At 37.4% G+C, this 27,408-nt stretch overlaps 1 protein-coding gene across 1 annotated transcript in view; it reads left to right on the top strand.

Annotated features, from left to right (window-relative positions):
• LOC111143437 (mitoguardin 1) overlaps nt 1-27,408 on the top strand; it is a 96,234-nt gene that overhangs the window by 3,458 nt on the left and 65,368 nt on the right. The window contains exons 3-7 of the mRNA XM_022497178.1: nt 12,266-12,443; nt 14,212-14,348; nt 16,470-16,596; nt 24,470-24,603; nt 25,602-25,725. Coding sequence (XP_022352886.1) covers nt 12,266-12,443; nt 14,212-14,348; nt 16,470-16,596; nt 24,470-24,603; nt 25,602-25,725 — 700 coding nt within the window. The remainder of the gene's footprint in view (nt 1-12,265; nt 12,444-14,211; nt 14,349-16,469; nt 16,597-24,469; nt 24,604-25,601; nt 25,726-27,408) is intronic.

Here is a 27,408-nt window from a genome sequence, read left to right on the forward strand (position 1 = left end):
CATGAAGGGGGAGGTTAGAGGAAGAGGAAGAAGCAGTCTTCCCACTGAGCGGGGAGCCTTGTACCTCATAAATAGAATTATATAATATTTGTCTTTTGGGGACTGCCTTATTTTACTTAGCATAATGTCCTCAAGGTTCATTTATTTTGTAGCATGTCAGAATTTCCTTCTTTTTTTTTTTTTTTTTTTAAGATTTTATTTGTTGATTTCTCAGAGGGAGAGAGAGAGAGTGCACACAAGCACAAGCAGTGGGATCGGCAGGCAGAAGGAGAAGCAGGCTTCCTGCTGAGCAAGGAGCCTAATTTGGGACTCACCTGAGCCAAAGGCAGACGCTTAACTGACCGAGCCACCCAGGCGTCCCAGAATTTCCTTGTCTTCCCAGGTTGAATAACATTTGATTTTACATACATACCACATTTGGTTAATCCATTCATCCACCACTGGGCATTTGTGTTACTTCCATCTTTTGACTCTTGTGAATAATGGTGCTATAAACATGACTGTATAAATATGTATTCAAGTTCCTGCTTTCAGTTCTTTTGGATATATACCTGATGTGAAATTGCTGGATCACATGGTGATTCTGTGTTTAATTTGTTGAGGAACTCGCATATCTCTTTCCATAGTGGCTCCACCACCACTTTTCATTTCTGCCAGCAGTGGACAAGAGTTCTGGTTTCTCCACATTCTTACCAACACCTGTTATTTTCTGGCTTTTTGATGGTAGCCACCCTAATGGGTATGAGTTGGTATCTCATTGTGGTTTTGATTTACATTTCCCTAGTGATTAGTGATGCTGAGCATCTCTTCACGCACTTACTGTCTTTTTGTATATCTTCCATGGGAGCAGTCCCTGTATTTTTAGTATTTGCTTCTAATGCAATTTGTGCTTCATTGTGCTAAAGAAAAAGGTATGTATAGAAAGTAGCATTTAGTTCTCTAAAGTTACACCAAATTTCATCAAATCCAAGATGATGATTTTTGACATTTCAACATTTGCAAAACTTGCTTACATATTGAAATGAATAGTATCTCAGATGGGTGAAATATAGTGTAATTTTACATGTATATAGGAAAGGAGGTTGTACAGTTAAAATGTATGAGAATAGTAATTACTACCTAGGGTTCAATATGTTTAAGACGTTGTTTACGTCCTTTATACATAAAATGTCTCTAATCTACAAAGTAACCCTGGAATTTGGAAATCATCTCAATTTTACTAACCTGGAGGCTTCAAGAGCTTCAGTAACTTGTCTTAAAGGGCAAATAATAGGAATACCTGGGTGGCTCAGTTGGTTAAACATCCGACTCTATTTATTTATTTGAAAGAGAGAGAGAGAGTGTGTGTGCAGGCAGGAGGAGGGAGAGGCACAAGCATACTCCATGCTAAGCACAGAGCCCCACACAGGGCTTGATCTCAGGATCCTTATATTAGAACCTAAGCTGAAATCAAGAGGTATACACTACTTGATCATATATAGTATTCAGTGTGACTGAAGTGATTTTAATAGATGATGTAAGATAAATAGGGATTTATTTAAGATTATTTTTATTGACATATAATATATTATTAGCCCCAGGGGTACAGGTCTGTGAATTGTCAGGCTTACACATTTCACAGCACTCACCATAGCACATACCCTCCCCAATGTCCATAACCCACCCACCCTCTTCCTACCCTGCAATCTCCCAGCAACCCTCGGTTTGTTTTGTGAGATTAAGAGTCTCTTATGGTTTGTCTCCCTCCAACAAATAGGAATTTAAACACCTTCAGTGATGCATCTTGATTCATGTTTCACCACTGCGGAATTGTGTGATCTTTGGCAGGTCACTTAACCTCTTTGAAGCCAATTTATCATATTTGACATGCAATAAAGATGAGTGAGCACTCATCAATAAATGTTAACTCCAATTATACTTCCCTGTGTTATTTATTTAAGTAATAATACATTTTCCAAGTATTTGTTCTTTCACTTAGTGAATATATACTCTAAACAAAATACTTCTGTCTCTTTTGCTTCTGTACTTTTCTTAAGGATTGCTTTGGAATATTACTGTTTATCATGTTAATAGAAACAGATTCTGATTTTCAGCTGGCAACCACAACATGAAGAGGCAAGTAGTTTAGTTGATTCTCCAAATTCAGAGTGTTAAGTGAGAAAGACAAAGACAAATTCTAAGCACTTAGGATAAAAAGCTGTCTAAATGCACTGTAGCATCCTGAACTGGTCCTGGAATTAAAAAAGAACATCAGTGGAAAAACTGGTGAAATCAGAATAAAGTCTATAGTTTAGTTAATAATATTGTACTGTTAGCTTTTTCGTTTTGTTTTAATGTAAATTTTTTAGTTTTACAAGAGGTTATATAAGATGTTAATATCAGGAAAATCCCAAGTGATGGGTATATAGGAACCCTACTATCTTTGCAGCTTTTCTGTAAATCTAAAGTTATTTCGGGGTGCCTGGGTGGATCAGCTGGTTAAGTGTCTGCCTTCGGTTTAGGTTATAATCTTGGGGTCCTGGGATCAAGCCCCACATTGGGCTCCCTGCTCAGTGGGTAGTCTGCTTTTCCCTCTGCCTCTGCCCCTCCCATGCTTGTGCTCTCCCTTTCTCAAATAAATAAATAAAATCTTAAAAAAAATTATTTCTGTTTTAATTTTTTTTTAAAGATTTTATTTATTTATTTGACAGAGAGAGATCATAAGTAGGCAGAGAGGCAGGCAGAGAGAGAGGGGAGGAAGAAGGCTCCTTGCCAAGCAGAGAGCCTGATGTGGGGCTCCATCCCAGGACCCTGAGATCATGACCTGAGCCGAAAGCAGAGGCTTAACCCACTGAGCCACCCAGGTGCCCCCTGTTTTAATTTTTTAATTACCATTAAATCATAGCTCACATTTTTGAGTGCCTGCTACGTGTCAGATATTACGTTATGTATGTTATCTATCCACAACAACCTTATGAGGAAAGGGTTATTCCCGTTTATTCAGAGTTTACAGTTTGCATGCAGTATGTTCTAGTTATCAGAAAGATGCATTCAAAGTATATCTATTAAGCCTCTACTGTGTTTCAGTCAAGACATAATGTGGTGAGCAAGATGTAGGCATAGTTCCAGCCCTTACTGAGCTTAGAATCTTAATAAAGTTTGTAGAAACCACCCCTTCATCCCTGCTCCCCCTGCCGCCAAAATAAAGGTGTTGTTAAGTACTGTGTTTGAGGAATAGATCAACTGAATCCTTTTGCTGAGTAAAGGGAAATAAGGTTATTAGAACAGGAGACTTGTGTGTGACTAACTATTCTCTGTTCCCAGAGAACATTAGATGGTGGGGGAAAATTGACAAAGAGCATTAATCATAGCATCAGATTATGAAGTGGGCAGGGTTGTGAAATCTGATCATAAGGAGTAGTGTTCTTTTCCTTTGTGTTTTCAGTGTCTGGGCCATAAATAGATGCTCAATTCATGTTGAATGAATAGGACATGTGTCTAGTTTTCATTTGTCTGGAGGTGAGGAAATGAACTGCATCACCACAGAAAACCCCTCTGAGCTTTAGGATTCGGAGATGCTATTTCCAGTGTTGCAGGCAACGATATAGGAAGCGATTGACTTGCCTGTGGTAGAGAGGAGTAACAAAACAAGAAGTGATAAGCAGGAGTAAGAGACTTTCAAGTGTTGTATTTTCTAGATTACTTAGGATAAACATTTTCTCTGGGAAATTTGTTACTTTTTTTGTCATGGAAAGTTTTTTTTTTTTTTTTAACGATTTTATTTATTTGATACAGAGAGATCACAAGTAGGCAGAGAGGCAGGCAGAGAGAGAGGGGGAAGAAGGCTCCCCGTGGAGCAGAGAGCCCAATGTGGGGGCTCGATCCCAGGACCCTGAGACCACGACCTGAGCCAAAGGTAGAGGCTAACCATCTGAGCCACCCAGGCGTCCCTGTCATGGACAGGTTTATTTTTCATGAGATTATGACTGTAAACTTCAATAGATCTTTTATGTAAAAATATATAACATATAAACAGAACTTGGATTTTAATAAAAGTGAATTGATTTTTATTGTATTTGAATTTATATTAGTAAAGAACATTATATGTCTGATGGAGCAGTTTTAATTTTGTATTTATATCTATCTCATAGTAGTTCTCTAACTTTAGTGCCCTTGGATATAGAACTGACAATTTAAGCACCCATGATCACTTAGCTGTGACTGGGCCTTTATTAATAGATTATTTTTCCGTAATGGAGGTCTTAATTTCTTTTTTTTTTCTTAATTTCTTATCTTACATTTACTCCTGTAATAAATACTAATCTTTACATTTGATCTAAGATTAATATTTTTTTGATAATGAGGTCATGGCAGTTTATAAAATATATTGAAATTAAGAAGATGTTCTGGGGCACCTGGGTGGCTCAGTGGGTTAAAGCCTCTGCTTTTGGCTCAGGTCATGATCCCAGGGTCCTGGGATTGAGCCCCTCATCAGGCTTTCTGCTCAGCGGGAAGACTGCTTCTCTTCCTCTCTCTCTCTGCCTTCCTCTCTGCCTACATGTGATCTCTGGCTGTCAAATAAATAAATAAAATCTTTAAAAAAAATTAAGATGTTCTTAATAGTGCTATTTTTATTTTTAATTAAAGAAATTTTCTAAGATTTTATTTTTAAGTAATCTCTACACCCAACCTGTGGCTTGAATTCATAACCCTGAGATCAGGAGTCCCATGCTCCACTGACTGAGCCAGCCACGTGTCCCAATGATAGCGCTGTTTTTAGAATTTATTATTGAGTGTTTAGCATCCAATTTCAGGGAGTGTCGTTTTTTCCCAAATCTCATGTGGTTGCTCTTAACACTGGGGGTATGGTTCCAGAGGGAAAAACAGAAATGTAAAGAAATAAAAATTTGTAGGGCTCCTGGGTGGCATAGTTGGTTAGGCATTTGACTCTTGATTTTGGCTTGGGTTATAATCTCAGGGTGTTTAGATCTGAGTGTGGTCCAGCACTGGGCTCCACACTTGGTATGGAGTCTGCTTGGGACTATCTTTCTCCCTCTGCCCTTCCTCCCATTCTTTCTTTTTCTTTTTCTCTCTCAAATAAATAAATCTTTAAAAAATTAGCTAATGCCTGTAATAGACACATTGCTTAAGAGAATAATTCTTAAAGTTTGTGAATGTAAACAATTTGAGGTGTTGTTGGAATGTTCTAATTTTTCTTGATAGTTTTGAAGGAATTTAAATGGACTTGGAGGAAAACTAGAGAAGAATAGTTTTAAAATTTTTGTTAAATCATAGTCACTGAGGCCATATGCTAATGGCAAATAGAAGTAAGTCATTTCTGGTACTCCGGTAAATGAGCAATTTTTGTGTAGAACCCAGATGTTATTTTACAAATAGCCTTCTTGAGGTATAATTGACACATATTACACTGTCCATATGTAAAGTATATACAATTTAAGTTTTGACATACATGTGTATATTATACCTGTGAAAGTCTTGCCACAATCAGGATAATGAACACATCCATGATCTCCAGAAGTTTCTCATTCCCCTTCCTAATCTCTCCCTTTGCATTTTCCCTGTCCCCTCCCTCATTTTTCTCCAGGCAACCACTAATCTCCTTTTTATCACTGTGGATTTATTTGCATTTTCTGTTTTATATAAAATTATATAATATGTACATACAATATAAACTTTCTTCTCTTTTTTTTCACTTAGTGTGAATTTGAAATATATACATGTTGTGTATATCAGTAGTTAATTCTCCTTTATTACTGCATAGTATTCCATTGTATGGATATACCGCAGTTTGTTCACCTGTTCAGCTATTGGTGGCCACTGGGTTGTTTCCTGTTTTTATTTTTTAATTGTAAGTAAAGCTGCTAAGATCATTCCCATACAAGTCTTTGTATAGACATATGGTTTCATTTCTCTTGGGAGTGGAATGACTGAATCATAAGATAGGGATATATTTAATTAACAAAAATTTTTTTAAACATTTTTAAAAATTTTTATTTACTTGAGAAAAGAGAGAGCAGAGAGGGGCAGAGAGGGAAAGAGAATCTGAAGCAGACTCTTTATTGAGGATGGAGCCTAACATGGGGCTTGATTCCAAGACCACGAAATCACCATCAGAGCCTAAAACAAGAGACAGATGCTAAACCAACTAAGCCACTCAGGCACCCTGGGATATATTTAATCTTTAAAGAAAATGCCAGACTTCTTCCAAAGTGGCCATATCATTGGGATTGCCAGTCTTTTAATTTTAGCCATTCTAATAGAATAGTAGAATCTCATTGTGTTTGTTTGTTTGTTTTTAAGATTATTTATTTATTTATTTGACAGAGAGATCACAAGTAGGCAGAGAAGATGGCAGAGAGAAAGAGGGAGAAGCAGGCTGATCAGAGAGCCTGATGTGGAGCTTGATCCAGGACCCTGAGATCATTTTGAGCCGAAGGCAGAGACTTTAATCCACTGAGCCACCCAGGTGCCCCCTCGTTGTGGTTTTAATTTGATTTTCCCTAAGGACTAGTAATGTTGAACATGATTTCATATACTTATTTGCCACCTGTAAATTTTTGTTGATGTTTCTATTCAAAGCTTTCGCCCATTTTTAAACTGGGTTGTTTTCTTACTAAGTTTTGAGAATTCTTTATATACCCTGGGTACAGTTCCTTTATCAGATAAATCAATTGCAACTTTTTTTTTCTAGTCTGTAGATTGTCTTTTCAACTTCTGGAAAGTGCCATTGGTTGATTGATTGATTTATAGATTTATAGATTTTATTTATTTATTTGACAGCAAGAGAGGGAACACAAGCAAGGGGAGTGGGAGAGGGAGAAGCAGACTTTCCACTGAGCAGGGATCCCCCTGCAGGGCTGGATCCCAGGACTCTGGGATCATGAACTGAGCCAAAGGCAGACACTTAACGACTGAGCCACCCAGGCGCCCCTTTATTTATGTTTTTAAAGACTTATTTATTTTAGAGAAAGAGCTCATGCAAGCAGGGGAAGGGCAGAGGGAAGGAGGTGAAAGAATTTCAGACTCCCCTCTGGGGACAGAACCCAATGCAGGCTTGAGCCCATGATCCATGAGATCATGATCTTAGCCGAAATCAAGAGCCAGAGGCCTAAGTGACTGAGCCACCCAGGCGCCCCTAAGCAGTGCCTTTTAAAGAGCAGAAGTTTTTGATTCTGAAGTCCATTTGCCAACTTTTTTCTTTTTTTGTAATGAATCAGGTTCTCGGTGTTGTCTCTAAGAAATATTTGCCTAACCAAAAGTCACAAAGATTTTCTTTTATGCTTTCTTCTAGAACTTTTCTAGTTTTAGATTTTATGTTCTTAAGAGTTTTAGGTTTATGATCCATGAGTGAATTATTGTATGTAGTGTGAAATTATACAGTACATAATCTTTTGGAATTGGATTTTTTTCACTTAACATAATACATTTGAGATTCATTCACATTGTTGTATGTTTGAATATCATGACCCTTTTTGCTGCTGAGTGTTCCATTGTATGGATGTACCAGTTTATCCATTTACCTGTGGAGGGGCATGTAGGTGGTTTGTGGGTCTTGGTGGATTTCTAGATTACATACATTTTCTGTGTTTTCTTCTCAAAATTTCTTCCTTGAATTTACTTTTGACAAAAATAGATTGACTCTATTTGTGCAGGTTTATTTCTGAATTCTATTCTGTTGCTTTGATCTGTATGTCTGGTGTTTCACCAATACCATACTGTTTTAATTATTATAGTTTTACAGTTAAGTTTTGAAACTGGTAGAGCAAGTTCTCCAACTTTGTTCTTTTTCAGAGTTATTTTGGTTATTCTAGTTCCTTTGCCTTTCCTTAATTTTTTTTTTTTTTTTTTTTAAATAAGGAGCTACCAGTATCTACAATAATTTTTGCTGTGGGTTGCCTGGGTGGCTCAGTAGGTTATGCATCTGCCTTTGGCTCAGGTCAGGTCCTGGGATAATGGAGCCTGCTTCAGGCTCCCTGATCAGCAGGGAGTCTGCTTCTCCTCCTCCCTCTCCCCTCCCGCCTGTTTATGCTTCCTCTCTCTCAAATACATAAATAAAATCTTAAATTTTTTTTTGCTGGGCTTTTGACTAGGATTATATTGTTTTTTGTACATCAAATTGGAGAGAAACAACATTTTATAATCCATGAACATGATGTAGCTCTCCTTTTATCTTTATTGATTTCTTTCATCAATGTTTTGTTGTTAACTAGCACTGTTTTTTTTTTTAGATTTATCTCTAAGTATGTTTTTTCTTTTACTTGGTGCTATTATCAATGCTGTTGCTTTTATTTATTTATTTATTTATTTATTTGACAGGGACAGTTCACAAGTAGGCAGAGAGGCAGGCAGAGAGAGAGAGAGAGGGAAGCAGGCTTCTCGCTGAGCAGAGAGCCGGATGCGGGACTCGATCCCAGGACCCTGAGATCACGACCTGAGCCAAAGGCAGCGGCCTAACCCACTGAGCCACCCAGGCGCCCCAATGCTGTTGCTCTTTAAATTTCAATATCCAGTTGCTTATAGCTGTTACAGACTGTGGCCTATTTACCTATCAGTTCTAGGGAATTTGGGGTAGATTTTGGGGGGTTTTCCACATAGACAATCAAAATTTTATGCAAATACAGTTTTACTTCTTCCTTGCCAATATGTATTCCTTTTATTCTTTTTTCTTGAATTTTTATATTGGCTTATACTTTTTTTTTTTTAAAGATTTTATTTATTTATTTGACAGATCGAGATCACAAGTAGGCAGAGAGGCAGGCAGAGAGAGAGAGGAGGAAGCAGGCTCCCCGCCGAGCAGAGAGCCCGATGTGGGGCTCGATCCCAGGACCCTGGGACCATGACCTGAGCCGAAGGCAGAGGCCTTCACCCACTGAGCCACCCAGGCGCCCCTATTGGCTTATACTTTTAACATGATGTTGGTTCTGGTAGCTTCAGTCATTCCTTGGCTGTGGCAGTGTAACTGTAATCTCTGCCTCCCTCTTCGCAAGGCTTTCTCTTTTGTGTCTGTGTCCTTTAATCCCTTATAAGGACACTTATTTGATTTAGGACCTACCCTAAAACAGTGTGATGTCATCTTGATTCTTAACCTTAATTACATAGACAAAAACTTTATTTTTAAATAAGATCATAATCAGATATTCAAAGTGAATGTGAATTTGGGGGGGGGCACTCAGCACATACCTTCTAGTTCTAATTTGCTGAGTGTTTTAAAAATCATGAGTGGCTGTTGAATATTTTCATATGTTCTTTTTGAATCTATTGAGATTATATTGCGGCTTTTCTTCTTGGTTTGTTATTATGGTAAGTTACATTAGTTGATTTTTGAATGCTAAACCAGCTTTGTATTCCTTGGATATACACTACTTGATCTTATACAGTATTCATTTTACATACTGCTAGATTCAATGTGTTAATATTTTGTGAAGGATTTTTTTTTTAATCTGTCAACATTGTAGGTACTAGCCTATAATTTTTTTTGTAATGTCTTTGGTTTTTATATTAATAGTAATGCTGGCTTCAAAAATGATTGGGAAATATTCCCTCATTGAATGGAATTGATATTTCTTTCTTAAATATTTAGTAGAATTTGCCCTATCATTTGTTAAAAGACTTTATTTAACTACATATTCAAGTTTCTTCTGTACATATGTAACTATTCATGCTATCTATTTCTTTCTGAGTGAATTTGGATAGTTTCTCTTTTTCAAGAAATTGGTTCATTTCATTTAAAATTGTTGAATTTGTGGGCATAGAGTTGTTTAGTAACCCTTTTCTTACCTGTAAGGCCTTTAAGTGATGATATCTTTTATTTCTGATTTTGGTAATATGTGTCTTTTCTCTCTCTCCCTCTCTTTAGTTTGTTTTTGGTCAGACTGGCTAGAGCTTTATCAGTTTAATTAATTCCCCCCCCCAACCCCGGAACCTACTGGCAGTGAACCTAGTGATTTTTTTTTAAACACTTGATTTTATTGATTTGGTTTTCTATTTCATTGATTTCTGTTTAGTCCTTATTACTTCTTCGGCTTGCTTTGGGTTGAATTTGTTCTTTTTTCTAGTTTCTAAAGGCAAAAACTCAGATTATGGATTTGATACCTTTCTTCTTTAATATAAGCATTTAACAGTATAAATTTCCCTTGAAAGTTAAAGCTGCATCCCACCAATTAAGTCTTTTGTTCTTTTTAAGGGATAGAGAAGGGTATTGAGGCAATTCATGCCCTTCCACAAAAACTCCTGTTTCCCTCCCCTAGTTCTGCACTATTAGGGAGACTCAGGACTCTAGTAGTCTTTCTATAAGTAGAGCCTGGTCGGATTCATGAAGATAAAATCTGCAAAAAGTATGCATTACTGCTATCTTTGCAGCATCCCCCCTACCCCCGGGGGCACTTTACCCTCTCTCACGAGTGCAGTTGTCTTTACCAATTTACCAGCCATACTAGCTGAACTCTTACTGATATCCTGCTGTGTTTTATCTCTGCATGCCAGAACTTATGTCCTATCTGTTCATGCAGATACCTGTGTTTCTTTAGTTTTAAGGCCAGTTGATTGCCCTCTGACCCCTGCATTGTGATGGGTTCAAGAAAAAATGAGAACTTGCCATTTTTTTCATTCTTTTAGTGTTGTGAGTTTGGAAGAGACACTGTCTCCAGTTCTCTACATCTCAAGACTATGGCTTTATTTATTTATTTTTTAAAAAATATTTTATTTATTTATTTATTTGACAAACAGAGACCACAAGTAGGCAGAGAGGCAGGCAGAGAGAGAGAGAGAGGAGGAAGCAGGCTCCCCGTTGAGCAGAAAGCCCGATGCGGGGCTCCATCCCAGGACCCTGGGATCATGACCTGAGCCAAAGGCAGAGGCTTTAACCCACTGAGCCACCCAGGCGCCCCAAGACTATGGCTTTATTTTATAGCTCTCGTATTTTAGGAGATTGATAGTGTCTGTCCCCCAAGACAAAGTTAATTAACTCTTGGTCTGATGTTAATACTTACTGTATAATTATATTACTGTATTTATCACACTATACTGTATCTATGAATATATTTGTTTCTACTATTAGCACACTGCTTGAAGGAGGCAAGACCTGTGTCCTCTATACCTAGTGCTTCCTGATCATTGAAAGGCATTGATATTTGCTTATTGAAGAGAATTATAGTAAAATTTTCATAGCACAGTGTGGTACATTGTAAAATGCTGAGTAAATATTTGTTGACTAATTCATGCAAAAAAGGGCTTATTCAGATAGCATTTAGAAATTGAGTTAATTTGGGGCTACTGGGTGGCTCAGTCGGTTAAGCGACTGCCTTCGGCTCAGGTCATGATCCTGGGGTCCTGGGATCGAGCCCTCTGTTGGGCTACCTGCTTGCAGGGAGTGTGGTTCTACCTTTCCTCCCCACTCATGTTCCCTCTTGCTCTCTCTCAGATAAATAAAATCTTTTTAAAAAAGCTGAGTTAATTCTTGGCTCCTGGGTGGCACAGTCAGTTAAGCATCTGACTCTTGGTCTTAGCTTATGTCATGATCTCAGGGTCATGAGATCAAGCCCCACATCAGGCTCTGCATTCAGCACAGAATCTGCTTGAGATTCTCTCCCCCTCTGCCCTCTCCTGCTTATGTGTGTGTGCTCTCTCTCCAAAATCAATCAATCAATCTTAAAAAAAAAAAAAAGAAAAGAAATTGAGTTAACTCATGTTTGTCCACATTTCCAGATAGTTTTAAAAAAAAATTTTTTTGTTTTAAAAGTGAATTAGGGGTGTGTGGGTGGCTCAGTTGGTTAAGCATCTGACTCTTGATCTCAGCTCAGTTCTTGATTTCAGGGTTGTGAGTTCAAGCCTCACATTGGGCTCTACACTGGGCATGGAGCCTACTCAAAAAACAAAACCAAAACAAAGCAAAACTCTGAAATAATCATTCCTGTAATTTAAAATCTTGCAATGATTCAGACATTTAGTTGCATGAAAATTCTTTAGTTGTTCAACAAATTTTAATGAGGTTGAATTGTTTTGTATTCCTTTTGACTTTTATGGTAGTATTATTTACCTAAGAACTTCAGAAAGTAATAAATTAATACACTTTGCTTGTTTTTAAAATTCAAGTTGGGCTAGCTGTCATTTAAAGAGTGTGAAATAATATTCTCTTAGTAGTACTTAATAATATTCTCTCTAGTAGTACTTAGAGCTAGGTTAGCTTAAGAATAATTTTGTTCCTAAATCTTTATTTTAAGTGAATAAATACAGGAAGCTTTTTTCAATCAACCTGCATCTTTTCCAGATAAAATTTTCACCAGTAGCAAAAAAGTTGTTTGTGGTAACTGCAGTGAGTGCTGTATCTGTAATTTTTCTGGCCCATCACTTTAAAAGAAGACGTGGAAAGAAGAAAGGAAAAGCATTACCATGGGAACCAGAGCACCTTGTACTTGAATACACTAAAAGAGCAGCATCAGACAAAGGTAGGTGGAGATAGCTGAAGTCTAAAAAAAGAAATTTTATGTCTAAATCATAACTGGAGTGCAGTGATTTCTGTGTTTCATTCTCCAAAATTCCTTTCCTTAATATTTAACTTACAGATAATACAGATTCATTTTAGAAAGATTAGAACATACAGATAAGCAAACAAAAAATTAAAATCACCTGATATTCTGGTACCTAGAAGTAATGACTGATAATACTTTGGCATTTATCTATTCGTTTCTATTTGCATTTAAATATATTGAGACATAAAATTCTATATTATGTAGAAGTAAATGGTATATAGCGAAATTATGATTATACCTTTTGTAGCTTTCTTGTAAGAAAATTAACAAATATATAAGAATGTTTTTCTAGGTCCACAAATATATTTCTGTGCTATCATTTAAAAAAAATATATTTTATTTATTTATTTGACAGACAGCGATCATAAGTAGGCAGAGAGTCAGGCAGAGAGAGATGAAGGGAAGCAGGCTCCCTGCCGAGCAGAGGGCCTGACATGGGCTCGATCCCAGGACTCTGGGATCATGACCTGAGCTGAAGGCAGAGGCTTTAACCCACTGAGCCACCCAGGCGCCCCTGTGCTATCATTTTTAATATATACTTAGTGTTAAATTTGAAAACATATACCCAATTTATTTAAGCAGTTCCCTGTTGTTCTCTTTAGAATGTTTTTCTTGCTTTGCATATACTTGTCTAATTATTTTCTTAGTATATAAGTAGAAGTAGAATTGCTGGTCTTTCAAAGATAGTTTTTGTTAGAGATGTAGTACATACTGCCAAAGTGTATCAATAACAATAATTCCTTGAGCATGCTGAGTTTTTTATTTATTAAATTTTAAATTTTAATTTATTATTTAGAGTATCATGTGCTTTTGTGATTAATTTGTCCAGCAAATAATCAATGAATGACTATTTTTGTGCCAAGCATTGTGAGCATTGCAGTAATGATGGCTCTCACTTAATGAGATTATTAGATCTCGGATGTAGTGCTAAATTCTGTGTATTCACTTTATTATTTAACCTTCATAGCAATCCTAAGAATTAGGACTATATCCTGTGTTAGTGTTAAAGACATAAAGAAAATTGAGATAAGGAAAGCTTACGTGACCTGCTCAGGGACATATACGTCCAGGAATTGAAGAGTGTCTTAACTGTTGGATTAAGGTGAACAAAGACACAGTGTCTGCCATAGATGGGATAGATAGGTGTTTAGGGGAGATAGAAGCATAAAAAACTGATTATAATGTAATGTGATATGGATATAGTTTAGATGTAATTCAGGAAAGGAAGTGCTTATATTTTGTTAAATTTATAACTTGAATGTTTATAGTTGCCAGTATTTTTTTTAGAAAGATTTTATTTTTAATCAGTCTCAGCACCCAGAATGGGACTCGAACTCATAAACCCAAGATCAAGAGTTACACGCTCTACTGACTGAGCAAGCTAGGCACACTAGTTGACAGTATTTTTATAGTGATTACAATAGATTATTCAAATATTGCTCTAATTAATTAGTGAATATTTTATTCTTTATTTAGGAAGCAGAGTTTAGCAATGGTAAAAACAATTGTGAAGAGATATAGATTTTAATAATGGTGTACATTTAATAATTTACACAATTGAGTGAAATGAATTTTAAAATTAGAAGCTTTCTGAATGAATATAACATAAACTTTGAGATTTTACCTGAAATTTATCATTGGAGTTACTAGTACTTCTAATATTATTGATGTATTTGTTTGGTAGGTTCAAGTTGTTCCAGTAGTAGACAGAATTTGACCTTATCTTTAAGTTCCGCCAAAGACAAAGGATCTCAGTCTTGTAACTATGCTAATGGAGGACTTTTCAGTAAATACTCAGGTTCTGCACAGAGTTTAGCCTCTGTAAGTAATAAAAAAAATTATTATTTTATAGATTTGCTTTTGTGTCTTTTGTTATCTATTTGTTTAAATGTCATAAAATTATAGATAGCCCTTGGTATGGAAGGAACCTTAAATCATCGGGTTGTTTGTTTTCTTTAAGCAAGTAAAATTTTCCTTTTGCTAAATAACAAGACTTTTTGGTTCCACCTTTCTTTGAGTAAGTGATGTGGACAAATGGGTCCTGTAGAATAGTGTTGATTTGGAAGAATTGCTTCAAAACTAGCTGTTCTGCAAAAAAGCTGCAAAACTAGCTGTTCTGCAAAAAAGCTGTTCTGCAAAACAGCCAACCTTTGTACTAGGTCACAAAATAATGAGCCTGGGTAGGTAAAAGTGTGTGGCTTGCTGAAGCCAAGTGTGGAGTTCCTCACCTTATTCTTTGGAGCATTAATGTAGTATTGAATGACAAGTGAGGAATAAAGTTAGTATTTGTTGAAGTTTAATATAGTGGAAATGTATTAAATAGGTAGGATATATATTTGCTACTAAATAAAGAAGAGGCAAAAAATGTATAGTGATAAATGTGTTCCTGATCCTCTTGGTTCTCCTCCTTAGAGATAAGCAACATTGGTAATTTCCAATAAATATTAGTAATATATGGTAACATATATACTACTGGGAGCATATGCCTCTACCATCATGTATATTCATTATTTTAAATAGTTTATTGATGACTATGTTCTGTACCTTGCTTCTATATTTTGTTGGAATATATAGCTGTCCCATTCTTAAGTGCCTAAAAATATACTAAATTTTTAAAGGCTATTCTGTGGTAGGAACATCTAGATCAAAGGCATGTAGGCTTTCATTTCTTCTTTAAAACTTAACAGGGTAATGAAGTATATGTCCATTCTATAATCTGAACTTACTCTGTGTCAGAGAAGTGCCTCTGTTTTGAAATTTTTCAACTGAAACTTGAAGCTGTGCTTTTTAACTACTAAGTAGAGAAAGGGAGTTTCATGATAAATATGAGTAGAAAGTCATTAGAATCACTTTACTGTACTGGCCTCAGCTGACCTCATCATTCCACTGCCAAGGTTATGAAGCCACATTTCTGCCTTTTACTGAGTGCCCAAACAAGGCAACAGATTTGGAAAGGAGGGGGACAGGGTCGACAAAACTTGGTAATTAGATATGAGAGGTGTGGGAAGAGAAGTTAAAGAGAACTTTCTGTTTTCTGGTTTGGGAAATTTGGGGGATGGAAGTATTGTTAGTGAATCTGAGAAGAGGGAAAGATTTGTTTTGGAAAGTTACAGAGCTCCTTTTTCATATAGTCCGTTGAAGATGCCAGCAGAAGAGCTGAGAAGAATCACCAAATATTTCCACCAGATGGGAATATGGGCTAAATTTCTTTATTTTTATTATTTTTAAAAAGATATATTTATTTGCTTTGAGAGAGAGAGAGAGTGTGAGTTCCCACAAGTGGGGAGAGGGTAAGACAGAATCCCAAGCAGACATCCTGCTGAGCACGGAGCCCAGCCCTGGGCTTGATCTCATTATTCAGGAGATTATGTCCTGAGCTGAAATCATGAGTTGGTCATTTAACCGACCAAGCCACCTAAGAGCTCCTAGATTTATTTAAAAAGGACAGAACTGGAAGTAGAGACTAGGTAGTCATTTGCACAGAGGAGACCGAAATGATTGGCTCAGTGCACCTTGCTAGAGAAGGGAAGATGATAGAGGCTCTTCAGTTGTAGTTATTGTTTAGCAGAGAATCAGCGTTGTTAATACATTTTGAAAAGGAAATAAGCTAGTTACCTCAAACCAAAGTAGGTGTGGATAAAATTTATAAGGAAATGCTTAGTAAAACAGTAAACTACAAAAGTAACTGCTTGATTTTTTTATGGAAAATAACTGATTTTTGTTTTAAATACTCTCTGTGCATTTTTCAGCAAACAAAAGCTTAAAATACTTAGGGTCTTATGACTCCTAATTGAGTATAATGAGAACTGTTTCTTCAGGTAAGAATTACTTGGGTTGTTTCACCAGGAATAGGATTTATATAAACAATTTGTAAATATAAATGATTGCAAAATGTTTTCGCAAAAGAGATTTTGAAGTAACTTCTGTTGATCTTAATTTTAGGTCCAGAGTGTCAATTCTTGTCATAGCTGTGCTTGCGGCAATTCTAACTCCTGGGACAAAGCAGATGAAGACGATATTAAGCTTGTTAATATTCCTGTGACCACTCCTGAGAATTTATACTTAATGGGTAGGAATAACATAATAAAGTTTTAAGATATACTCATATTTAATATGAAACTAAAAAATGATGAATTATTTTAAGAGAAGCAACATAATTTTAAAATGTTCTTATATCTGTTAAATCTAGTATACATAAAATAACCTGTTATGTTAGTTTCTGGAGGATGCTCTAACAAATTACCACAAACTTGGTCATTTAAACAGCAGAAATGTATTCTCTCAGAGTTTTGGAGGCCAGAAGACCGAATCATTATCACTGGGCTGGAATCAAGGTATCATTAGAGCTATACTTCCTCTGGAGGCTTAGGGGAGTATCTGTTATTTGCTCTTCCCAGCTTTTGATGGCTTCTGGCTTCTGCCCTTCCATCATCACCTCCTCTCTGTGTACCAAATCTCCCTCTGTCTCTCACTGGTACAGTCGTGATTGGATTTAGGGTCCACCAAATAGTCTAGGATAATCTCCTCATGTTAAATTCCTTAATTTAATCACTTCTTCAAAGAACCCTTTTCTTTGTAAGGTAATGTTTACAGTTCCAAGACTAAGAGCTGACATCTTTGGGTGGCCATTATTCACTATGTTACACTCATCTAAGGGTACTAATTGAGAAAAATACACAGCCAAGAATACTATATCCAGCTAGGCTGTCATTGAAAATAGGAGAGATAAAAAGCTTCCAGGACAAACAGAAACTAAAAGAATTCGTGATCACCAAACCACCCCTACAAGAAATATTGAAAGGAGTCCTCTAATCAAAGAGAGAGCCTGAAAGTAACAAAGACTAGAAAGGAACAGAGACAATATACAGTAACAGTCACCTTATAGGCAATACAATGGCATTAAATTCATATCTTTCATAATTACCCTGAATGTAGATGGGCTAAATGCCCCAATCAAAAGACACAGGATATCAGATTGGATAAAAAAACAAGACCCATCAATATGCTGTCTGCAAGAGACTCACTTTAGACCCCAAAACATCTCCAGATTTATTTTTTTTTAATTTTTTTTTTAAGATTTTATTTATCTGACAGAAAAAGATCACAAGTACGCAGAGAGGCAGGCAGAGAGAGAGGAGGAAGCAGGCTCCCTGCTGAGCAGAAAGCCCGATGCGGGACTCGATCCCAGGACCCTGGGATCATGACCTGAGCCGAAGGCAGAGGCTTTAACCCACTGAGCCACCCAGGCACCCACATCTCCAGATTTAAAGTGAGAGGGTGGAAGACCATTTATCATGCCAACGGACATCAAAAGAAAGCTGGGATGGCAATCCTTGTATCAGACAAATTAGATTTTAAAACAAAGACTATAGGGGCGCCTGGGTGGCTCAGTGGGTTAAGCCGCTGCCTTCGGCTCGGGTCGTGATCTCGGGGTCCTGGGATCGAGCCCTGCATCGGGCTCTCTGCTTAGCAGGGAGCCTGCTTCCTCCTCTCTCTCTGCCTGCCTCTCTGCCTGCTTGTAATCTCTGTCTGTCAAATAAATAAATAAAATCTTAAAAAAAAAAAAAAAAACAAAGACTATAATAAGAGATGAGGAAGGACAGTACATCATACTTAAAGGTCTGTCCAACAAGAAGACCTAACAATTGTAAATATTTATGCCCCTAACATGGGAGCAGCCAATTAATAACAAAATCAAAGAAACACATCAACAATAATGGTAGCGGACTTTAATACCTCCCTCACTGAAATGGACAGATCATCTAAGCAAAAGAGCAATGAGGAAATAAGGGCTTTAAATGACACACTGAACCAGATGGACTTCACAGATATATTCAGAACATTCCATCCCAAAGCAACAGAATACATATTCTTCTCTAGTGGACATGGAACATTCTCCAGAATAACAGGGTCACAAATCAGTTCTCAACCAGTACCAAATGATTGGGATCATTCCCTGCCTATTTTCACACCACAGTGCTTTGAAACTCGAACTCAATCACAAGAAGAAAGTTGGAAAAAACTCAAATACATAGAGGCTAAAGAGCATCCTACTAAAGAATGAATGGGCCAACCAGGAAATTAGAGAAGAATTAAAAAAAAATTCATGGAAACAAATGAAAATGAAAACACAACTGTTCCAAATCTTTGGCATGCCCAAAGCGGTCCTAAGAGGAAAGTATATAGCAATACAAGCCTTTCTCAAGAAACAAGAAAGGTCTCAAATATACAACCTAATCCTATGCCTAAAGAGCTGGAGAAAGAGCAGCAAATAAACGTAAACCCAGCAAGAGAAGAGAAATAATATGATCAGAGCAAAAATCAATAAAATAGAAACCAAAAGAAGAGCAGAACAGATCAACGAAACTAGGAGCTGGTTTTTCGAAAGAATTAATAAGATGGATTAACCCCTGATCAGAGTTATCAAACAGAAAAGAGAAAGGACCCAAATTAATAAAATCATGAATAAAAGAGGAGAGATCACAACCTATACCAAAGAAATACAAACAATTATAAGAACGTATTATTATTATGAACAACTCTATGCCATCAAATTAGACAATCTGGAATAAATGGATGCATTGTTGGAGACGTTAAACTACCAAAACTGAACCAGGAAGAAGTAGAAAACCTGAGCAGACCCATAACCCACAAGGAAACTGAAGCAATAATAAAAAATCTCCCAACAGGGGCACCTGGGCGGCTCAGTGGGTTAAACCTCTGCCTTCGGCTCAGGTTATCATCTCAGGGTCCTGGGCTTGAGCCCCACATCAGGCTCCCTGCTCAGCAGGGAGCCTGTTTCCCCCTCTCTCTCTGCCTGCTTCTTTGCCTACTTGTGATCTCTGTCTGTCAAATAAATAAATAAAATCTTAAAAAAATACCCAAACCTCCCAACAAACAAGAGCCCAGGGCCAGATGGCTTCCCAGGGGAATTCTACTCAACATTTCAAGAAGAATTAATACCTATTCTCCTGAAACTGTTCCAAAAAATAGAAATAAAAGGAAAACTTCCAAACTCATTTTATGAGCCCAACATTACCTTGATCCCAAGAGACCCTATCAAAAAGGAGAGTTACAGACCAATATCCCTGATGAACATGAATGCAAAAATTCTCACCAAAATACTAGCTAATAGGATCCAACAGTACATTAAAAGGAATATTCACCATGACCAAGCTGGATTTATTCCTGGGCTGCAAGCTTGGTTCAACATCCGTAAATCAATCAATGTGATGCAATACATTAATAGAAGAGAGAACGAGAATCCTATGATACTCTCAATAGATGCAGAAAAAGCATTTGGCAAAGTACAGTATCCTTTCTCAATCAAAACTCTTCACAGTGTAGGGATAGAGGATATAAACCTCAATATCATCAAAGCCATCTATGAAAAACCCACAGTGAATATAATTCTCAATGAGGAGTAAATGAGAGCTTTCCCCCTAAGGTCAGGAACATGGCAGGGATGTCCACAGTTACCACTGCTATTCAACATAGTACGTTAAGTCCTAGCCTCGGCAATCAGACAACAAAAAGAAATGAAATGTGTCTGAATTGGCAAAGAAGAAGTCAAACTCTCACTCTTTGCAGATGATATAATACTTTATGTGGAAAACCCCAAAAGACTTCATCCCCAAACTGCTAGAACTCATACAGGAATTCAGTAAAGTGGCAGGATATAAAATCAATGCACAGAAATCAGATGCATTTCTTATTCTTTTTCTTTTTTTTTTTTTAGTATGGAACACTGAGCGAATTTTTGTGTCATCCTTGCACAGGGGCCATGCTAATCTTCTCTCTTCCAATTTTAGTATATGTGCTGCCGAAGAGAGCACCAATCAGTTGCATTTCTATACACCAACAACAAAACAGAAGAAAGAGAAATTAAAGAGTCGATCCCATTTACAGTTGGACCTAAAACTGTAAGATGCCTAGGAATAAATCTAACCAAAGAGGCAAAGAATCTGTACTCAGAAAACTATAGAATACTCATGAAAGAAATTGAGGAAGACAAAGAAGTTGAAAAACATTCCATGCTCATTGATTGGAAGAATAAATATCGTGAAAATGTTGATGCTACCTAGAGCAGTCTGCACATTCAATGAAATCCCTATCAAAATGCCATCAACTTTTTTCACAAAAATGGAACAAATAATCCTAAAATTTGTATGGAATCAAAAAAGACCCCAAATAGCCAGAAGAATGTTGAAAAAGAAAAGCAAAGCGGGTGGCATCACAATTCTGGACTTCAGGGCGCCTGGGTGGCTCAGTCGTTGAGCTCCTGCCTTCAGCTCGGGTCATGATCCCGGGGTCCTAGGATCGAGCCCCACACTGGGCTCCTTGCTTAGCGGGGGGCCTGCTTCTCCCTCTCATACTCCTCTCGCTTGTGTTCCCTCTCTCACTGTCTTTCTCTGTCAAATAAATGAATAATATCTTAAAACAGAACAAAACAATTCCAGACTTAAAGCTTTATTACAAAGCTGTAATCATCAAGACAGTATGGTACTGGCACAAAAACAGACACAAAGATCAGCGAAGCAGAAAAGAGAGCCCAGAAATGGACCCTCTACTCTATGCTCAGCTTACCTTCAACAAAGCAGGAAAGAATGTCCAATGGTAAAAAGACAAATGGTGCTGGGAAAATTGGACAGCCACACGGAGAAGAATGAAACTGGACCATTTCCATACACCATACACAAAAGCATACTCAAAATGGATGAAAGACCTCAATGTGAGACAGGAATCCCTCAAAATCCTTGAGAACACAGGCAGCAACCCCTTCAACCTCTGCCACAGCAATGTCTTCCTAGAAACGTCGTCAAAGGCGAGGGAAACAAGGGCAAAAGTGAACTATTGGGACTTCATCAGGATAAAAAGCTTTTGCATAGCAAAGGAAACAATCAACGAAATCAAAAGACAACAGACAGAATGGGTGAATGGGAGGAGATATTTGCAAATGACATATCAGATAAAGGGTTAGTATTCAGAATATATAAAGAACTTATCAACATCAAAGCCCAGAGAATAATCCAATCAAGAAATGGGCAGAAGACATGAACAGACATTTCTGCAAAGACGACATCCAAATGGCCAATAGACACATGAAAAAGTGCTCAACATCCCTTGGCGTCAGGGAAATACAAATCAAAACCACAACGATATACCACTTCACATCATTCAGAATGGCTAAAATTAAAAAGTCAGGAAGCAACAGATGTTGGCAAGGATGCAGAGAAAGGGGAACCCTCCTGCACTGTTGGTGGGAATGCAAGCTGGTGCAGGCACTCTGGAAAACAGTATGGAGGTTCCTCAGAAAATTGAAAATAGAGCTACTCTACAACCCAGCAATTGCAGTACTGGGTATTTATCCCAAAGATGCAAATGTAGTGATCCAAAGGGCATGTTCACCCTGATGTTTATAGCATCAATGTCCGCAATAGCCAAACTATGGAAAGAGCCTTGACGTCCATCGGCAGATGAATGAATAAAGAAGCTATGGTATATATTTACGATGGAATATTATGTAGCCATCATAAAAGGAAATCTTGCCATTTGCAATGACGTGGATGGAACTAGAGGGTATTACACTAAGCAAAATAAGTCAATCAGAGAAAAACAATTATCATATGATCACACTAATAGGAGGAATTTGAGAAACAAGACAGAGGATCATGGGGGAAGAGAGGAAAAAATGAAATAGGATGAAACCAGAAAGGGAGACAAACTATAAGAGACTCTTAATCTCAGGAAGCAAACTGAGGGCTGCTGGAGTGGGGAGGGATGGGAGGGATAGGGTGGCTGGGTGGTGGACATTGGAGAGGATTTGTGCTATGGTGAGCGCTGTGAATTGTGTAAGACTGATGAATCACAGACCTGTACCCCTGAAACAAATAATACATTATATGTTAATAAAAAAATGTGTTACACTCTTCTAACCTGATTTGTTGATACTTTTGAAAAGATACACTTTTTTATTTTATTTACTTTTTATTTTTATTTTATTTTTTTTTAAAGATTTTATTTATTTGACAGAGATCACAAGTAGGCAGAGAGGCAGGCAGAGAGAGAGAGGAGGAAGCAGGCTCTCTGTGGAACAGAGAGCCTGATGTGGGGCTCGATACCAGGACCCTGAGATCATGACCTGAGCTGAAGGCAGAGGCTTTAACCCCCTGAGCCACCTAGGCGCCCCATTTATTTACTTTTTAAAGACTTTATTTATTTAAAACAGAGAGAGATAGCAAGAAAGAGCATGAGCAGGGAGGAGAGGCTCAATCTCAGGACCCAGTGATCATGACCTGAGCAGAAGACAGACACTTGGCTGACCGGGCCCTACTTATTTATTTGAGAGAGAGAGAAAGTAGGGGGAGGGGCAAAGAGAGAGGGAGAGAGAATCTCAACCGGACTCCAAGCTGAGCGCAGAGCCTGATCCAGGGCTTGATCTCATGACCCTGAGGTCATGACCTAAGCTGAATCCAACAGACTGAGCCACCCAAGTGGCCCTATTTATTTTTATTTTAAGTGCCCAACATGGGACTTGAACTCAAGACCCTGAGATGAAGAGTTGAATGCTTTACCAGATGAGCCATCCAGTCACCCCTAAGTTAAGTAGCTTTTAAAGATATTTTTTTCTGGGGGGCCTGAGTGGCTCGGTCGGTTGGGCGACTGCCTTAGGCTCAGGTCATAATCCTGGAGTCCCAGGATCGAGTCCCGCATTGGGCTCCCTGCTTGGCGGGGAGTCTGCTTCTCCCTCTGTCCTTCCCCCTCACACTCTCTCTTCCTCTCAAATAAATAAAATTTTTTTTTTAAAAATATTTTTTCTTTCGTATGTCTAGAAAAATTGGAATTTTGAAATATTTTGGTTTTGTTTGAGCTACAGTATTATTTTGGTAAGGTTTTTTTTTTTTTTACTTGGAGAAAAAGAAGCACATATTCACCTTTTATTTCCCCATAAAAGCTGTCTAGCTGAGGGGATATGGAATTTTTAGTTGGACTGTACTGTTTGATGGGTTTTCCCACAGTCTTGTAGATTTTTAACTGACTCAGCAATTTATCCATCCCAATCAACAAGTTGGTATCATGTAGTTTAAGAAACATTTTGTTGGGAAAAAAAGATGGAAAAACCTCTCTAGGGGGTGCCTGGGTGGCTCAGTCAGTTAAGCATCTGCCTTTGGCTCAGGTTGTGATCCCAGGGTCCTGGGATCAAGCCCCACATGGGGCTCCCTGCTCAGCAGGGAGTCTGCTTCTCTCTCTCTCTCTCTCTCCCTCCTCCTTGCTCATGCTCTCTCTCTCTGTCAAGTAAATAAAGAAAGCAAGAAAGAAAACCTTTATTCTAGACTTTTTAATTTAAGGGGATATATTGAAAGATAGTTGTGTGAATATAAAAAATTAGCCTTTGTTGGACTTTTGATGAGCTCATGGTACTGTTCTAGAAAAATCCAAAGCATGATAGAAATTTGAGTTACATTTTTAAAAAAAGGTGGGGGGGTGCCTGGGTGGCTCAGTCGTTAAGCGTCTGCCTTCGGCTCAGGTCATGATCCCAGAGTTCTAGGATCGAGCCCCACAGCAGGCTCCTTGCTCAGTGAGAAGCCTGCTTCTCCCTATCCTACTCTCTGCTGCTTGTGTTTCCTCTCTTGCTCTCTCTCTGTCAAATAAATAAATAAAATCTTTAAAAGAAATTACACTTCTTCAAGAATAAATTTAAAAGAAAACATATTGGTCATTTCTCTCTGATTTTTGGTTGAGTAGTACTATAGACCTAGAATATATTGGGAAATTAAAATTCTGTTAAGGAATGAGATGAACATAACATTACTCTTTAGTGCCAAAATTATATTCAGACTGTGCCATTGTTGATAACTATATGAAAAAGACTTTGGATCCAAATAATTTTATTTTGGCATTTTTTTTTTCTTGTTTACAACTGTTCTGTTCTTAATTCATAGGTATGGAATTGTTTGAAGAGGCGTTGCGTCGATGGGAGCAAGCTCTCACCTTTCGAAATAGACAGGCTGAAGATGAAGCCTGTAGTTCCATTAAATTGGGTGCAGGAGATGCCATTGCCGAAGAAAGTGTAGATGTAAGGGTGATTTATCTGAGAGTGGCTTTCATAGTATTGGAAGAATTGAACAATGTTTAATGTTGACTCAGTGTACTTGCTTTTTGTGGCATTTAATAGAACTGGGTTTTTTTTTTTTTGTTTTGTTTTGGTTTGGGTTTTTTTTTTTGGTCTCCCTTGGGATAATGTAGTCATATGTCATATTGGACCTTTTCTGTTCAGTTAATTATTAAATCCCAAATTTGCAATTCATGATCAAGTTCCCTGATTTTCCGAGAATATAGAGGATTAAACTAATATGATTTCTAAAGGGATTTTTTTTAAAGTTTCCTTTATACTTTATGTTTAATTAAGTGCCATTATATCCATAAAAGTTACATAGAGTTAGAGCTGGACTGGTACTTAATGATCATCTCGGCTAGTGATTCTCAAATTTGAGCATGTATCAGAATCATCTGAAAGTCTTGTTAAAACAGACTTTGGTTTCTAATTCAGGGGCGGGTAGGTCTTGAGAATTTGGGTTTCTAGCAACGACTTGGATGATACTGATGTTGCTGGTCAGGGATCTTACTTTGAGAACCCCTGATCCAGTTTCTCTGTTAAAATTAGAGGTAGAGGGGCGCCTGGGTGGCTCAGTGGGTTAGGCCGCTGCCTTCGGCTCAGGTCGTGATCTCAGGGTCCTGGGATCGAGTCCCGCATCGGGCTCTCTGCTTGGCGGGGAGCCTGCTTCCCTCCCTCTCTCTGCTTGCCTCTCTGTCTACTTGTGATCTCTCTCTGTCAAATAAGTAAATAAAATATTTAAAAAAAAAAATTAGAGGTAGAGAAGATGAATCCCTGAGAACTGGGGTGACCTGGTCCAAAAGCCCAGCTAGAACCCAGTGCTGTCACCACCAAACAGTTGCTCCTCTTATCCCACACTTTCTCTGCCTTTGATTTGAGAGTGGAAGGTGTTGAGGATTTTAACATCTAATATTTAAGAATCTAATTATTTGCTGTGTGTACTTTTTCTCTCCTTGTAGGATATTATTAGTACTGAATTTATCCATAAACTTGAAGCTCTGCTGCAAAGAGCATATCGTCTTCAAGAGGAGTTTGAAGCTACTCTGGGGGCATCTGATTCTAATTCCCTTGTTAATGATATCGGTAAGATGGGTATTTATATGGTTTTTATGAAATGTGAATTTTTTCTTTTAAATTCTTGGAATCATTTGCTTAAGTATATTAATATGGTTGCATATTTTTTTAGAAAATAGTCAAGAGAAAAAAGTTCTATCATAACTACTGGATTTTATCTTTCAATTTTATTTTTCTAGCAAGAACTTAATGCTCTTAAGATATAATGTCAAATGCTTACCATATGTAGGATTCTATCTTTGTTTTATTTATTTATTTATTTATTTATTTATTTATTTATATCTTTGTTTTAAGATTACATTCTGATTGAAAGAATGCCAGTCCAAGTGCTGGAAAGAGGAAGAAAATAAACAATAATATAAAAATAGGACAGAGGCACACCTCAAAAATGTGCATGCAGCTCATGGCATACATTTTAAAATATTTTAAGTAATTCTGTTTCTTGGACCCCATTGTAACTGCAGGCTTGATTTTCACATCAGTAGTCAGGACATGCATTATTATATACCATTACTCATATTTCCTATTTTAAAGAGAAAAGAACTTTGGAAAAGACTTAAGTGACCTCTTCAAAGGAATGAATGTTTCGAATTGCTTTCTTGAATTCTGAAAATGTTCCAAAGAATGAAGACAAAAGTACATTGCATCTCTTTTTGGTAAACATAATTTTTTTTAAGTTTGAGGAGAATTGTTATTATAAAGAATAAAAATAGTTAGGGAGTGTTAAAGTACTTCACATTTTTTTCTGAGCATGCTATACTAAAAGTGGCTACATTTTGAAAGGCTTATGTATATATGTATTTTGAATTTAGGTAAAAGATTTCATTTGTATTAGAATTAATAATTTACTGTTTAGGGTGCCTGGCTGGCTCAGTTGGAGGGCGTGTGACTTTTTATCTTGGGTTGTGAGTTTGAGCCCCACGTTGGGTATAGAGATTACTAAAAAAAAAAAAAAAGAAAAGAATTATTGTTTATATGTCACAGGGTTATAGGAAGCCTCTTTGTATTATTTTGCTCCTTGCTTTTTCATACTATACTGTCACCAAAATTATTCATTAGGCTTGAGTATTTTTTAATGGTTTCTCTGTGCTTATCATAGGCATAATGTTTTGACATGTGGAGTTTATAGGCCAGAAAAAAAGTAGACCGTATTCATGTCAACAAATAGAATTTGTCAAAGCCTTCTCTTTATAGTTTCTTTCTATACAGTTTCTTTTATAACTTATTATAATGACATTTAGAAAGGACAGAGAGAAGGAACTTTAAAAGAATTCAAGTGTAACAATGGAATGGAACAACTGGAAAAGATAAGAAAGTAAAGTGGCAAGGAAAAGTACAGAGAAAAAGGAGTAGGAAAAAATTATAAGGAGGGGAGAGGAAAAGGACCCCAAGGCTTAATGTCTTATTTTAGGAATGGAGGCTTTGCCCTCACTGTTCTTTTTTTTTTTTTTTTTTTAAAGATTTATTTATTTATTTGACAGAGAGAGAAATCACAAGTAGGCAGAAGTAGGCAGAGAGGCAGGCAGAGAGGGAGAAGCAGGCTCCCTGCTGGGCAGAGAGCCCGATGTGGGGCTCGATCCCAGAACCCTGGGATCATGACCTGAGCCGAAGGCAGAGGCTTAACCCACTGAGCCACCCAGGCACCCCATGCCCTCACTGTTCTAATTGTCTATCTGCAGCTTCTTTCCAGCC

The sequence above is a fragment of the Enhydra lutris genome, unplaced genomic scaffold (genome assembly GCF_002288905.1).
Source record: "Enhydra lutris kenyoni isolate GAN:26980312 unplaced genomic scaffold, ASM228890v2 scaffoldscaffold9, whole genome shotgun sequence".
Lineage (NCBI taxonomy): Eukaryota > Metazoa > Chordata > Mammalia > Carnivora > Mustelidae > Enhydra > Enhydra lutris.